This window comes from Cheilinus undulatus, linkage group 20 (assembly GCF_018320785.1).
Source record: "Cheilinus undulatus linkage group 20, ASM1832078v1, whole genome shotgun sequence".
Lineage (NCBI taxonomy): Eukaryota > Metazoa > Chordata > Actinopteri > Labriformes > Labridae > Cheilinus > Cheilinus undulatus.
The window spans coordinates 27,302,024-27,318,946 of NC_054884.1; the positions used below are offsets into that span (position 1 = coordinate 27,302,024).

Below are 16,923 nucleotides of genomic sequence, written 5' to 3' on the forward strand. Positions count from 1 at the left end.
ATTTCTACTACCAAGGAAAATCTGGGGAGTAATTTTTCCAGGGATAAAAATATTTTACTCAAAATAGTAACATTACTCTATTCTGAGTTTATTTATTACCAGCCTTATGGAATATAATTTCTGTCAAAAAGATTCAAATGAAACTTTTTCAGTATCAAACAAAAATTAGCATTTGAGAGAAAGTCATTTACTTACATAACCGCTGAGTTAATGGACAAGCTGATGACATAGGTGTAGTTTACGTACAAAGCGAAGACGACACCTGAAGTGGCTGGAAAAATCAATAAAACACGTACGTGTACGAAACAACACAACATGATTCAGTCAAACTGATGCAAAAATGATAGTCCACTGGTTTCCTTAAATTTCCCAGACGTGAGCTGAACAACAACTTAAGCCCGCCCACACGTGACATATATATATTAGGGGTGTAAAGGTACGTGTATTCGTACCGTACCGATTCGGTACGGTCCTCTTGGTACGGTACAGATGTGTACCAAACAAATACATGTGGAGCCAAGCTCACATACAGATGGAAAACCAGAGAACAACTCACTGTCACACTGTCCTGGCAACAACACAACCACAGCAAATGACAGCAACAGCCTGAATATTCCCAGGTAAAAGTATCCTGTTGTCCTAAAATACAACAGTGGACAAAGACTACAACATTAGCTCTGACATTATTCTGCAGCAGTGTCGCTGACAGCACGTCGTCTAGCAGACCAATCAAAGCATTTGAAAAGGCTCAAACAAACTGGTTCTGTGAGATATAGTTCTGGCTCAATATAGATCAAAAAAGGGCCTAAAATAAAAGTCATTGCAACAGTAATATTTCATAGTATTTCTTGGTCCTAATGGTTGTGTTTTGCCAACCAGGAGGGCACTTTAGCACGCCTTTTTGCCACCCAAGTGGGCAGTTTATCATGTTTTCACCAGCCAAGGGGGCAGATCAGTGTGTTTTTTCCACCCAAGAGGGCAGTTTAGTGTGTGTTGCCAACCAGGAGGGCACTTTAGCACGTGTTTTGGCTCCCAAGAGGACACTTTAGCATGTGTTTTGGCTCGCAAGAGGGCACTTTAGCACGTGTTTTGGCTCTCGAGGGCACTTTAGCACGTGTTTTGGCGCAATTTAGCGTGTGTTTTTCAACAACTGGGCCACGACGGAATTTTTTTGCTTTCCCTCATCAATCTCATCAAATACGCAATCCAACAACTCCAAAACGCTCTCGTGGACAAGTTGTGACCTGCACATTCACCACGCTATGAAATAATAACGTATAATTATGTAACATTATGACACATGAAGCAAATACTCTGAACTATTTCTTGAGTAAACCACTGGGCGGAGTGACACAGTGCAGCAGCCATGTCTGGAGTGTAGTTCCAGCTTTGCATTTAACTTTAAAACGTCTCCGTCTCGTAATGTTCCACGATTATTTCAGAGCGTGGTGAATGTACAGGTCACAACTTTTCCACGAGAGCGTTTTGGAGTTGTTGGATTGTGTATTTGATGAGTTTGATGAGGGAAAGCAAAAAATTCCATCTGCTTGCATAGCATTAGCTGTGCAGCTGGTATATCGGTCCCCCCAGATCTAGAAACAGCTTGCACCGACAACTAAAGGAAACTAACCTATTACTAAGACTATAGGAATTATGGCAATGGGTGAATTTGCCAAAATGTTTAAGTATCCCTTTAAACCTGAAGTGATTTGCCTCAGTTGATTCTTTAAATAAGTTAAACTAGACTCATGTAATTGACCAGGGTGTATGAACTGTCTATTTAGTCCACTGATGATTGTCCCTGTACAAAATGGTAGTGACTATTAGAGTCACACTCTGGGCCCACTGGCATGCACGCAGTAAACTGAGCTGTGTGCTGGACTGTTGTGGATCTGGAGGGGACTGGTTGTCTTTGGGAGATCAGGAAGTCCTCCACTCCTCTGTCTCTGCTGGGATGTTCTGGGTTTTACCTTTCTGCGCAAAGATGAAGAAAGTTCCCTGTCTCCCTTATTTTTTCTGGACTGTCTGTTAGGAGATGGCCGGAGCCCCTTAAGGTCCTGAAGTCTGTAGGAGTGGACACTTGTGAAGGAGATGGACTTCTTCCTCTTTGTCTTATCTGCCAGTCATTCTTTAGGAGACCCACCTCATCAGCATGCATCCAAACTAAGAAAAATAAAATCAGTCAAGTAAATCAAGTAAAAAGTATTAAGAAAAAAATAACACTAAACGCCAAAATGAGGCGATTCTAGCTTTCAGCCAATAACAAAATGTCCAGACGTTTGACTTTCACAGCACATGACGGTCAGCAGAGAATGATTCTACATTTCATCCTAAAAAGCCGTTGCATTTGACTTTAGGTTAAGTCTGACCTTATAACAACAACCTGGTTATAGATTCATATTCTCTTGTAGTTGTTTCACATTAAGAAAAGATCCTATTTTACTCTATAACTACCTCAGGTATCAAAAATAGCTACTCTGTAATTTGAGAAGGTTTTAAACGACTTACTTTTGATTTTTACTTGAGTAGATTTGCAGATTACTACTTTTACTTCTACTGAAGTATATTTTATCCAAAGTAACTTTACTTTTACTTAAGTACAATAGTCTAGTACTCCACCTCAGTCAGAAATAAACCTGCTGATGTCTTACACCCTCCCTTTTAAACACATCTTCCTCTGTTTGAAACATCACATTTTAGAAAGATTTAGAGCCATAAAACACAATACAGAAGGCTAATAGTTCATTTATTTTATATGCTTTTAACCTCATCCATAAACCCTATTACTGTAACAGTCAGCTACATTTATACAGGCTAATAAACATTTACTTTACAGCTCTTTAATGATCAGTATTAACATGAAATCCCCTCCTATAGTCAGATATTACACATAGACTACTGATTTGATACAAGCTTTGTTTTCTTCATTAAATGCAAAAATAACAGGCTACAGATCTATAAAGTCACGTCATAACTCTATCATTATGTTAATCTGGATAAATTCATTAAACCGTGTCTTAACTGTGATCGTGTTTATGTGTCCCTGTGGTCTGCAGGTGTTGTCTGTGCACATGGAAGCATGATGACCAGCCTGCTAACTTTCATCCACTTTATGTCCTTTCTCCTGGTCTGTACTGAAACTTAGACCCTACTCAGCTCAGCTTCCCGCTAAAAAGAGACTAAACTGTGTGTGGAGTCATTTGATAACAGAAACTTAGGAAAACCACGAGTTCAGTGGGACTTTTGTTAGTGTTAAGCGTGCCTGTACTGCTGCGGTGCGGAGAGGCTGTTTGACTGTTGTGTGGTGCGTTCAAGAACATTACGTTATATTCGTTTACATAAACAGACTTGAGACACAGCTCAAAACAGTGTTATATGAATCCCCTGATGTAAAACATCAACTTAAACTATTGAATTTGAGGTGGGGCTCTGTTTTCCTGACGTTTACTCTCAGCACCTCATTCCCCTTCACAGCCTGGCTGATCAACTATACTACTATAGTTTCCTATAGCTTGCTTCTGAACTGCTTGTGAACACACTTCCTCGCTCTTGGGGTCCCCCTGGTTGTGACAGGGCCCCAAGCAGCCGCTTATGTCCCTTATGCCTCGGGCCGGCTCTGGGAAGTGGAAGGGATGCTAAAAGTAGACAGGGAGAGTGGATATATCAGAGATAAAGGGTGGGGGGTAATAAAGAAAATGAAACAGAGTGAAGTAAGAGAGAGAAGACGAGGTAGGGGAGTGTTGATGTTCTAACTTAATGCAGCTACAAAGAGTGTAGATAGGTCAATATTGTAATTAGCTTCATATTTGTAGTTGAACATTCCTCTGACTTGTTTTTGTTTAATCTCTCCAACAGCATGAATTGGATGACACGGCACAGGGAATGTGGAATGCACACTCTATGAGGTCGTCCAGAGACGCAAATGCCCCGAGTGGTCGGCCCAGTGTGATGCACTCTTTACCTGGACTCTATGGCACAAAGACTTCATCTTCCTGCCAGAAACTGCACATCTTCAATGCTGCAGAGGTGAATTTGTCTTCCCTTAACAATACACTGCAATTAGGGGTGTGAATCTCTCCTTCTCAAGACGATTCGATTTGAATCTCGATTAACAGACTACGATTCGATTCACTGACGGTTCATTAAAATACAGAACGATTTGGTCCAATCCGATTCGGTTTGGTCCAATTCGATCCGATACAATCTGATTATAGAGTCAAAATAACTTTTTGCCTTAACAAAAATTAGGAAAAAGGGGGAAAACAAGATAATTTCATAATAGTCTAAGTTTATTTGATCTTATTTGTAAAACAGACTAAATGCCAGGCCTCCTGCGCTAACATTCTGAAATTATGTTTAAAAAAGCTTTCATCACACCCAGGTGAACAGGTGTATTACTTTGACATTAAATTAAGAGATAAATATTAAAATGAGTTTTTACTGGTACATGTTTGTCCGTCTGTATTTGTAACTTCCTTAGCATTATTAATCCCAATAACAGTACAAACTAATATCAAATTTTCCCAAGAAGCACACATTAAAATGAATTTAAAGTCACAAGGAGATTTGGATAGACAGAGCTCTGTGTGTCTGCTACTACAGGAGAATAAGGGGTTAAAATAATAATGAAAACAGTCAAATTAAAACAGCTTTGTATACATTTTTTCCTTTCATAATTCCTCTTAATGTGTGTATTCAGTCTACATGTTGCAAAAACATTATTTCCTTTCTCTGTGTGTCTGAACGTTCTTGATTGTTTAAAAAATGATTTAATACACTGGTATTTTGACACATTTCAAGTTAAAGAAATATTGCAACTTCTAGGATTTGTAGATTGCAGCAGGGCATATTGCAGTTTTATCTAATTTGCGATTCATTTCCCAGCCCTACTCAAGACTTTAAAGTAATAAATGGGTTTACTCCGTGTTCCTGTGTGTACCCTGCACTACACCAAGGGTTTTAGGTAATAAACAAGACACACTTAGCTGTCGAAAAGGAAGTTTGTCTCTGACTCCCGTCTTCAATCAACACAATAGTACATTATGCACAAAAACAGCCATGCCCTGCCCTGTTCCGTGCTCTCTTTCCGAGCTAAATAAACTTATAAATGAATAAATAAGCAGTTGTTTGCGCTGGCACACTCCAAAAAGAATTTCACAAGCTCTGTGCATCCAGTTCTCTCTAAAATCTCACTCCTAACTCTTCTGAAAAGTCAGCAGCCCTGCTATAAGAGCGATCTTAACAGGTATGTTATCTGCTGAATATAACCTTTTTTGAGCACTGAAGAGGGGAATTTAGCTTCTTATAAGCTAAGTAAATAAGCAATGCCACTATTTCACTTTGTGTTGATAATCTTAAGACTAGTGTTGTACTCAAGACCACACTATCCGAAACCACGACAAGACCAAGACTTTAGGGGGTCGAGTCAAGACCGAGATAAGACCAAGACCATAAAAAACAATATTTAAAAACCATGACAAGGTTGAACAGTTAAAGAGAATTCTCTCTTTAATTTTAGTTTTATTTTAAATAAATTTGACAGATAAAAACATTTTTTGCAACTCTTTCAAAGCACAACATTCAAAAATCTCAAATCTTAACAAATTTGTTCAACTAGCTTCTTGAAAAAAATAAATCCTTCTATGTATTTAAAAGCCGCTGCCAAGCACAGAATTATTTTAAATATCTGAAAATGAGATGGTTATCTAGATTTGTCAGGTGAATGAGGCCTAAATTAAGTGTCCAGAGGTATATCTGACTAGAAATAAGATGGACTGATGTCCGAGTTTTTGCAGGTGTAGCTATTTGTTGTTTTAGCAAGTGCTTCTCCTTATTATCACATCAATGAAGTCGAAGAATAGCAGATCAGTGCTGGTCCAGACTGGTCTTGATGGAAAATCCATACTCCGGCCAGTCTGAGACCGAGTTAAGACTGAGTAAAAATGCTCCTTGAAATCCTTGAAGTGTTTCTGCTTTTCCTGTGCTCTGACTCCAGTGTAAGTAGCAAACATGCAGTTCTTGTTGCTGAATGTGTGTGGCCCTGCAGATGCCAATGAGACATGATGGGCCACACCTATCAAGTCTACAGTGCTTTACTTTTTAAAACTTTTGACTCTGATGTCATAGTAAAATTTGAGCCAGACCTCCATTGTTCCTAAATCTGCCAGCTAATTTGTAAAAATGGGTAGCAATTTTGCTTTTAAAACAGTAAATGATGATCATTTGTAGCTGAAGTCTGACCGCTGCACAGGAAGGCACCAGCAGTGTTCTAACAGCAGTATGTATTTGAGTCGTCTGGAGCTAAAAATGCCTCAGATTCCAGCCATCCAGAACAAAAAGCAGTTTGTTCATTAGTTACAGCTTCAGAAGGACGTTCAGCTCAGCTTCAACTGAAGAGGCCTTTTGTCATACCATCGGCTCCGTAATAATTGCTTTGGGTTTGAAATATTAGCAACACATGATAAAATCTGACATCATCCCCCTTAAGAGGAGCAGGAGCTGGAGAGAGCGAGCCAGCAGAAATGCTTTCCAGATTTTTCACATTTTAAGGGGTGTGGCTGCAAAGACGAATCGTAAATATCTCAGAGTAATCCTTAGACGTCTTAACCTTTTAGTGAAGCGAGTAACCCAACTCTCCACGATGCTGTCAACAGGATGTTTACTACGCTCAGAGCACAGTGTGGACAGCATATCTAATGCCTTTCAGTGTGGCTGCTGCCAAAAACCAAAACAGACCTCCACCTCAACTGACACTTTTCATCATTCTTCATCACCTTAGGCTTCCACTGACATACCATGCGTTTCTTTATCAAAGAAGCAGACTTCTAGAGTTGACGTGGGCCCCTTTCTGCCCAGAGAGAGGCAGTTAAAGGCCACATGCACACACTTCCTGTGTGCTTTTTCTCTTATCTTACTGAGCCATGACTTTCTTTGATTCCCGTCCACTGCAGCTCCAGCACAAACCTGTCAGAAATATACATGCAAAGACTCTTACATCATTCTTTGAAGAAAGCAGCTCTACCTAAGACTGTTATCTGCTCAACTACAAATGCATTGTGGTGGTTTCAAAGGTTTGAACTTCCTCCCAATGTTGAGAACTTGCTCTTTTACTCGCTCTGGCAGACCACATCACTTTCAACCACTTTCAGGTGTTTCAAAGATGTGAAACTGTTAAGATCAGAATACAAGCTGTACATGACTTTCTTCATATTCTCTACATTCCTTTATGCACCAGTTGCTTGAAAGTTAGCAGTTTTAAAGCAAAAAGATTTTAAATCATAACTTTTGTAGAGCACAGATGGAAATCTAGAATAAAGTCTATTGATAGCCAAGGTGGCAAACTTTCATTTCCTTTGATTTAAATGTTCAACATATTTTTAAAATGTGCTCCTTCTCCTTCAAAGGTATTTTTTCAGCAAAGAAATTCATTCACATGCAACTTGCCAGTTCAAAAATGAATCATACGAGTAACAAATTGCTTTTTTTGGAAGAAGTTATCAAGTCTTGAACAAAACAAGACACTTCCTCAAGTTGCTACTCCTCCCTGCTTCCTCTTTATGCCACAGCTTCAGTGACTTTACAGAATGATATCAATCTATTTTTGTTCATTATAGCCAAGATACACTGGGCCTTTTAACTCTAAGAGGGTGTTGAGGCCATTTTGCAGCTCTTTTGGTATTTTTTGTTTAATTTTATTTTTGACTGCGCTAATGCCAACAACTAAAACTTAGAGGACACTTTTTTCAATCCAATTTGGAAATTTTAATTTCACAAGCGGATGGGTCAGTCGTAAGCTTTGTAAACTTTTTGCATACACTTAGGGTGTTCATGACCAAAAACGCCCCTTTGAACCCCTTTAAAACCACAATTTTTTAACCCCAAGACATCGTATTTTTTCGTATCATTTAAATGTCTATTGCCTATTATCATTTAAAAATGATAATAGGCACTCATTCTGGAGTCATTGACTCAAATTTGCAGATTTTCCTGTTCATCACCAAATGTCAACCATTTTTCAGTATTTGGCATGGGGGGAATTGCATGCATTTTTCTTGGTTTTCTATACGGTTACTATTATAAAAGTTTATTAAAGTCTTAACATTTAAAGAAATAATTAAGCATAAAAATTAATGTTTTTGCTCAACAACAAATTATTAACACAATCAAGGCAGTGATAATCCTCTTCAATGAAATCTGACTTGCTTTTAGTACATACAGAATATTCAGTTTTTTTGTATTTACATAAAAAAATCAGGGATTTTTGCACTTAAACTGGCACTAAATTGGATAAATTCCTACTATTGTTTTTATATTTGATATATATGATCAGGTCTGATCCTGATCAAAAACTTAATGTAAAAAAGGGTGGAGTTTTTGTTTTAATGTGTAGTATTTTTACTGTATTTTGTGTATGGTGTACATTTTTGGCCACTCACACCCTGCATGTAACAATTTATTAAAATCTTAAAAATAAAAAGTGCAAGTTGGTGATCCTTATTAACATATTCAAGCATGTGATAATCCATTTCAAGGAAATCCAATTTGCATGTAGTACATGAAAAATATTTTATTTTTATTGTTTAAATGACAAACATCAAAGTTTTGCACTTTACCTAACATTTAAAGGGTTAAATTCCCCCCAAATTAATTTATATTTCATATTTTTTTTTTTTTTATGATGGTCTGAGCTTGATTTTAAAAAAGTATGCAAAAAATGTTGGAAAAACTATGTATTTCATTTTTATTGTTATTTATTTATGCTTCTATTTTTGGTTCCAAACACCTGAGTGTAAATAATTTATTTCACACCATCTGGGGGTTAAATTTCCAACTGGCTTAAGGCTCACACTAAGAGGATTTCGCATACGACTAAAAATGTGACTAATTTTGTTGTCACAAATACTTTAAATGTTAATAAAAGACAGTTTAATGTATACTACACAAACAATTTATATAGAATATATCAAATATATCCATATCATTGGGAAACAACTTTCCTCTGGGTTTGTTGTTCTCAGCTCAGTGTTCACACTCATGGCATAGCACTTTCTTCAGTTTATCTATATTTCGCTCAGAGGCAATTGAACCCTTCCCTCTCTCTCTCTTTTTACACTCAAAACCTGTTGCATTTTGGTAAGTTTTTGGTTACATCTACAGCGGTTGCCTTGATAATTTTGAACAAAAGACAAAGGCATCTAATGATAGTTCAGAGGTAAAGTCCGTATGGCAAAAGCCACGCATAAGGGTAGAAGTATGATGTTAAGAAAAGTCTCGTCTCTTCTTCTGTCCACACGTACTACGCCATGTTGTCTCGGAGTGACTGGTCATGTGACACTGTACGTCACATCCCGTGACTTGTAAATGCGGAAAAAGTGTTTCCATTGATATATTTCTATATCAAAACACCTGAAAAACCTCCTCATGAAAGCGTAAAAACTTTTTAGCGATATTTTGGGTTTTTTTCAAAATTCAGGTGTTTCCATTACCTGTTTTTTATTGCGCTATTTTGATTTTGCGCATTTCCAAGTGTAATGGAAATCCAGCTTGTGTTAGCACTTTCACCATGTGGGTTAAGGAAGTCTCCACCAACTCATGTTTTTCATATGTAGTGGCAGAATGGCTGGCCAGAATCAAATGACTTCCCAAGCCAAGGACAAGATGAAGAAATACAAACCAAATCAGCTTTGGGTTGTGTAGCTGAACAGGAATTAGTCCAACAAATGGCTGTATGCTTTCAGACCACTGATAGAGGGGAGGGGGAGGAGGTTTGTATGGTTTGTTTTGGTATAATCTAATCCAGTAGACATTTACTTTAAAGGTTGCATCCTCTAATTGATATATTGCAACAACTTTTTTCCCCAAAAATGTTAACCTAGTGAGTCATTTAGCCTGTAAACATGTTTAACACTAGCTAATCCTAACTTAGACTATAAAGGAAGACATTACACTTTGACCTTATATATGCAGGCAGTAAATAATTACCTGCTAATCAGAATTTTAACTTTTTGCTTCCTTGCTTCTTGGGCACATCCTGTCCATCAATCATCTGATTATATCCATTATACCTAACAAATGTCAGGCATTTCCCTCTGTATGTGATCAATGGAGAGCTGCAGCTGTGCATGAAGCAGCGGTCATATTTCTTTCGTGTTTGGAGTAGAGGTCGTGCCTAGCTCCTCAGAGGAACCTATCATCTTTCATTAAAGCTGGCTCTGAGATCCAATCTGGCATCTGCTGCTCATTACTAAGCTGCAGTGGCACATCTAAGTTAAATATGTGCTGAGGAGTCTATTTTACTCTGAAAAAAGAATACAAACATCATACTCATTCTTGGAAATTAAAGTTTTTGCACTACAAAATGTATAAAGGATGTGGTAGAGTCTGCCAACAACTATAGGTGGAGGTGGGGTTGCTCTGAGAATCACATGAAATGTTTCACCTTGTTAACGTCATGATTTTCTCCTTCATATATTTCCAAAACTCCTTACTTCCTTTGATATACACGTGTTTCAGTTTAGGGCTGCTGCCTGTGTGAATCTGTACCTGAATGATGTAAAGCATCACTGACTGGCTTACCTGAGGGCAGTCTTTGATGTAGTGTCCTTTGTTGAAGCAAAGGTGGCATAGGTAGTTAGGTGGTGGCCTTTTGCTGGGTTTTCGTGTCTCAGGGGACAGGGAGAGTTCTGAGAAATGGTCCGCCAGAGAGCTCAGGCCGTCCACGATGTTGTTGAGGGAGCCGTAGGGTGAGGAACTCTTGTAGAGGTTGTTGTTCAAGGCCTGTCAGGGGGTAAAAACAAATACCAAAAAGATAAATCACTGGCAACTGAGCCATACCTTTAGGTACAGTAAATATTTTTTAAAAGTTTGGCTTATGAGTTAGAATGAAAAAAATTTTGCCCATCCAGTCATAACAAAAAGCCATCCATAAATTTCTGGTTCAGCCTGAGGATTCTGCCTGGTATAAAGATTCCCTTGCCACTTTTGCTCTGGTTTAATTTTTGGTCTCTGTATATAATATCACAGTCCAGACCTACAGTGTATGCAAATGCAAAAAAAAAATGTGTCCATAGATCTCCTGAAGGTCCTAGTTCTGCAGAAAATAAAGCACTGGATAGGTTTTTGAGCGTATGTTTTGGCTTTTGTGGTAGCCAGTTGTTCTTAGTAAATTTCTGAAAACATTCAAGCGAATTCCTCAAAATTTCAGATGAAATTCCTCCTAAAACTTCTCATAAAATAACCCCAAAATGTACAAACACATTCCCCAAAATTTTATGAAAATGACAAAAGATTCTCTAAAAAACATCTAAACAAATTTACTGAAATTTCCATGAAAATTCTTGAAATTTTCAAAGGACACAACCCCCAATTTCCCAATCAAATTTCTAAAAAAATAATAATAATACAAATCATTTTCCCAGATACCAAATATAGAAAGGAACATACATAGAAAGGAAAATAGTTTTTATGATTTGATTCTAACTACTATACTTTGGTTATTAAAGAGTCAAAGTATTGTGGACTATTTGAACGTTTATTTTACAAAGATACAGGAGTGTGCCAATGAAAATAAGAGAAAGGAGCTAATAGCACTTTATTTCATTTTCTCCTATACTGGATAAATGCTGTTTTGTCCACTGAGATGGCACCCTAGAGGGTGTTATGTCACATTTCATCCACTGAGAGGGCCACATAAAAGGCACTTTTCATATTTTGTCCAGTTGAAGGACACTAAAAAGGGAACTTCATCACATTTAGTCAGCTGAAAGGGAACCCTGAAGGGCAGTTTAATCACATTTTGTCCACTGAAGGGCACCCTAGTAGGCGCTATATCACATTTCATCTGTTGAGAGGGCAACCAGAGGGGAACTTTATCATATTTTTCCCACTTGAAGGACACTATCAAGGGAACTTAATCACATTTGGTCAACTGAAAGGGAACCATAGAGGGGCACTTTATTCTGTTTTGTCCACTTGAAGGACACTATGGACACTTGATCCATTTTTGTCCACTGAGAGGGCACCCTGGAGAGCACTTTATCACATTTGGTTCATTTAAAAGGCATGCAAGAGGGCATTTTGTCACATTTCATCCACTGAGAAAACATCCAGGAGGTAACTTAACTATATTTTCCCACTGAAATTGCACCCTGGAAGACACTTATTGACACTCATTTTTGCTGTATTTTTAACACAAGGTCATGTCGCCCCCCTTCCCCTCTGAGTCCACCAGTTGCAATACTCCATTTGGATTCTCAAATAGCTGTTATCCAACCATGACTGTAAAGATATTCAATACATGCTGCAGTAGTTCATTAAGTCTTAACATAGGAGTGGCAAATAATATGCCACTCCTAATATTAATAATAATAATATATTTATAATAATATTTATTAACTGAATAAATAATCTATTATTCTTGACTATGATGCAGTTCAATCAGCCCTATTTGAGCTCTACACTACAGCATCTCTCATTTCACAACAAACAGAACATGATTGTAGTGACTGTATGATGAAAGAGCGTTTCAGCCAGTGTGTCAGTCCATCACCCTGATTGATTCTCCTGTTTTGTCTCCCTGACAGTAGCCGACATTATGTCATCCCTGCAGATGTGCTGCCTTTACTGCATTTACACTGTGGGGCCAATAGTGTCCATTTCCGTGTCAGAACAAAACATCTTTGTTGCGTATTCTTTTTTGCTCGTTCTGTTGGCTCGGCACAATCGTCATCATTGTGCCTGTGGAGGAGACGGGTGCTATGGCACCGCTGGACGACTATGAGGAGCTGCCTAAAGACTATGGCTGTTCACTCTGGGGGCATCACAGATGGGCAATTGTGATGAAGAGTATATGTACAGCACAGTACAGTGCCGTGTACAGGACATCAAACTGCTGCATGCTGATCGGATGTGCAATGAAAGCTTCCCATTTTCATGGATTAAATTATTTAGGTCCAATGTTTTTTTGCACCTAAAACAGCTCTCAACCAACTCTCAGGTGCAACATATTTTCTATAAAGGCCCGCAAATCCCTCTTATTATGATGTCTATTGTATACTTATTAACAAATGGTACAGGCTGTCCTCACAAACTGAGTGACCATGCAAAAAGGAGACTAGTGAGAGAGGCCACCAACACACCTATGACTACTCTGAAGGAGTTACAAGCTTCATCAGCTGAGATAGGACAGACTCTGCATACAACAACTATTGCCCGGGTTCTTCATCAGTCTAAGCTTTATGGGAGAGTTGACTAGAGTCATGTGGGAAACTCCATGGTCAAGTGGAAGAAAGTCCTTTTGTCTGATGAGACCAAAATGGTGCTTTTGTGCCATCTGGCAGGATGCTATGTTTAGTAGACATCTAAAGCTGCACATCACCACAAACACACCATCCCCATCGTGAAGCACGTGGTGGCAGCATCATGCTGTGGGGATGCTTCTTGGCAGCTAGCCCTGGGAGGCTTGTAAAGATAGAGGGTCAAATAAATGTGGCAAAATATGGGAAAATCCTGGAGGACAATCCTACTCAGTCTGCAAGAGAACTACGGCTCGGGAGAAGATTCATTTTCCAGCAAGACAATGACTCGAAGCATACAGCGAAAGCTACACAGAAATGGTTTAAAGATGACAAGTTGATCCAGAGTGGCCGAGTCAAAGCCCAGACCTCAATTCAATAGAGAATTTGTGGCTTGATTAGAAAAGGGCTGTTCACGCCCAACCCTGTACGACCTGAAAGAGCCTAACAGTTTCATAAGCTACTTTCACACTGCCTATGTTTTCCGTGTCTGTTACGCCTTCGTTCCGCAACGCCGTTCTGTATGAAAGCAACTGTTCCGCCAAGGGGGGTCAATCTTGCCCCACCTCTGATCTGGATCAAGAGGTAGTATCAGAGCCGTAACAGACTTTTCTGCAACGAGCGTGAAAGGATGTCACGGCATTCCCCAACTGCGAGTGTGCGCTGTTGTCTCCATAAACGGGAGATTTAAAAACCAGTGCGGTTTAATCGAGCGGCATTTCATCGGAGAAAACAATAGGGGGATAAAACAGATAATAATGTGGATTAACTGGAGAGACTGTGAGGTTAGAGAGCTGATCACACTCTGTACAGGAGAGGAGAGAGCAGACACATCTCTGCTTACAGCAGCGTCTGAAAAGTTCCATGATGTGTTCAAGTAAGCTCGGTACTCTGAAGTTTCCGACCTCCGGCGTAAATTACGTGCGCTATGACACTGCTTAAAGTCGGACCTCCAACTCAGAAACATGGAGGAAAAAAAGTCTATTGGATCTAATCAATCCAAATGAATGTTCATGTTATTTTTCCCATATTTCATTTAGAAAGTACAAAGTTTTGAACCAAGAAATCCAGAGTTTTGAGTTTCATTGAAAGCTGCAGCTCGGGCAGCGGCTGCCATCTGATTACGGGACGCCGGGGTGTGTGTGCAAGCTCGGGCATGCAGGGCTCTGTTACACTTTTGTGTGAAACTCATTGCTGAACAGAGACGGGCATTCCTTTTCACCTTTATTGGGGAATCTCTGTGTAAAAACGGCTATAAAGAGAAATTGGAGCAAAATTTCACAATCCTGGTCAAACACTTCTAACTGATTGCACTGATAGCATCTTGTGGCAACAGTGCTGTTTAGCACTATTTTGATGTAGCAAACAGGAAAAAGGTTTCCAGAGGCTGAGTCAGATTATTCTAACATATAAGCCAAGCATTGAGTGGACATATTTAGCACAGGAATGTGGATGTTAACCTGCAAACGGGAATGAGGGCTAGCTGTGCTAGTGCTGCTAATGTTAGTCACATTCTGTAACAGAAGCTCACATTGATGCATTGTAAAGTTGGTTTACAGTATTGACTTGATTTTAGACAAGTCAGCTAAATAAAATTATAATTTATGTTTAATCAGAAGGGTAATTATTCACATTGGAACTTTACTTGGCAAGTGGGCACTGAGGTGACTGGCCACCCCTGGATACACCCATGTTCACACATGCAACTAACTAGAATATTTAGGGAAGTTTTCAGGAATTATATGCATGTTAAAAAAGTTTATGATTCTTATCCATTTCCATAATTTTTCCTGTCATTAATCTAATTTAAACTAGACCAAACCCCATTTTATGATCACTGCATACCACTCTGACCAAGTACAGGCCAGCTGGGGTGAACCCTGACATTTTTAAATCCTTGTGAGAGCTCTTTCTCAACCTGCCATTCCTCCTCCAGCTGCACACTGACACCAGAACAGTCTGAACAGACTCAGGCACTATACCAGGGTACAAAACGCATATTCATATGCAACCCACTCACCACAGTGAGACCCAATGAAGGCATGCAGGTGAGGTTACTGTGCATACAGCAAAAATAACCGTAGGGAAGCTGTGTGGTTTGATATTCACACAGAGAAGTTTTATAGTCCTGCATGCATCAGTGATGCAAGGATATGTCAGCCAACCTACATGTTGAACTATCATGTAAAGTACTGAAATGTCTACCTCACTCCTCACATGGAAGAAGTTGTTGATGTAGTTGGAGCTCAGATCAGCAGCGCTGCGTTTGGAGATGTTCACGTCCTGAGCAGAAGTGTCCGACTCGGCTTTGAAGGCATCAAAACCTCCAGTTTGGGCGTCTTGCAAAGACATGTAGACCCAGTTGAGCAGCTGTGCAGGCTGGTACACGGGGGGACCAGCTTCTATCGCGGACATCATGGTGTTACTTTAAGAGGGCAGCACCGTCAGAACTGCCGTGCTATCTGGAGAATCCAACTTTCCCTCAGTCATCCCCCTGCTTCGGCTGTCTGGGTGTGATCCTCGCGTTCACCTGGGGAGTCCTCAAGGACTCCCTCAAACCGGACAGCGGACACGGGGGAGGGCGGAGTGAGTGGGAGCGTGGAGGGGAAAAGCTTGAATGATAGCAGAGATGGAGGCAGCGCTTCTGACCAACTCAGAGCTGCGTCACAGAGAAGGAGGTCCGACACGAGTTTTCATTTGTTATTTTTCTGTCCACACGAAATTTAAAACAGTATAACTGAACATGTGTTTATGCTCACGTCACAAACATGTGTTATGATAAAACTCCCCCAGGAGAAAAAAAAAGACGTAGCCTAGAAAAGCCTAGCTTAAGTGGCCTCCCACAGAAACAGCTATTGTTGTTCTTTAAATTAAGCTACGGTTGTCATTGTTTTAGATTTTACGATACTGACCACCTTAGCAGGTAAAGTACCAAAGGTCTAACTATTAAATGAATGATAAATAACTACAGGTAGGCTTCTACAAGATGAAGAGCTTACAGTTGCACAAGTATGTTGGCAATAAGACAGTGTGCAGCACTTCGCCTGGATTTTTTGGTAATTAAAAAGTTACTCAACTTTGGGTCCCTTCTTTTTTCTTTGCTATCAAAACAGGCTTCATTGGGACACTGTGTCTTCTGTTTGCTTTCACTGATGGACTCAGAGGGCCCACCATGTCCCCCCCACCACCACCACACACACACACACACACACACACCCTTAGTGCCCCACTGTTTAAAAAACACTGCAAAAGTGCCCTCTTGTATGCCCTATGGTAAATGAACACAATAAATTGCCTCCTTTGAAGTTCTCTGAGTGGAGAAATCTTACCCTCTTTGGTGCACTCTAAACAGACTAAATTTGACAAACTGCCTCTTAGGTGCCCTCCAAGGCAGTGGCTACATCCCCAGGGTCAGGGCACCACTGGAAGGGTGTGTGGGGTGGTAAAAGATCTAGAGAGCACGGGACATTAACTAAACAAACTACAAAACATCAAATAAAGGAGGTTTTTAAAACCATTAAAACATAATAGTACCAAATAGATCCAGGGGGTAAGTGAGGCTTATTTCTCTGACTTTAATGGCTCTGTTTGAGGTTGATTGTAGAAAGGCTCTAATGTGTTGATCATTTAT

The 16,923-nt window shown here is 39.6% G+C and overlaps 1 protein-coding gene across 2 annotated transcripts in view; it reads right to left on the reverse strand.

Moving 5' to 3' along the window:
• LOC121528188 (zinc finger CCHC domain-containing protein 24-like) overlaps positions 1-15,889 on the reverse strand; it is a 30,704-nt gene extending 14,815 nt beyond the window's left edge. The window contains exons 1-2 of one of the 2 annotated variants that reach the window (XM_041815473.1): positions 15,510-15,889; positions 10,576-10,776 (exon numbers count right to left, since the gene is read on the reverse strand). In XM_041815473.1, the coding sequence (XP_041671407.1) occupies positions 10,576-10,776; positions 15,510-15,710 (402 nt within the window). In that variant the 5' untranslated portion in view covers positions 15,711-15,889. Of the gene's footprint in view, positions 1-10,575; positions 10,777-15,497 lie in introns of both variants that reach the window. The other variant, XM_041815472.1, reaches the window with a different exon arrangement.
• Between the last annotated feature and the right edge of the window lie 1,034 nt (positions 15,890-16,923).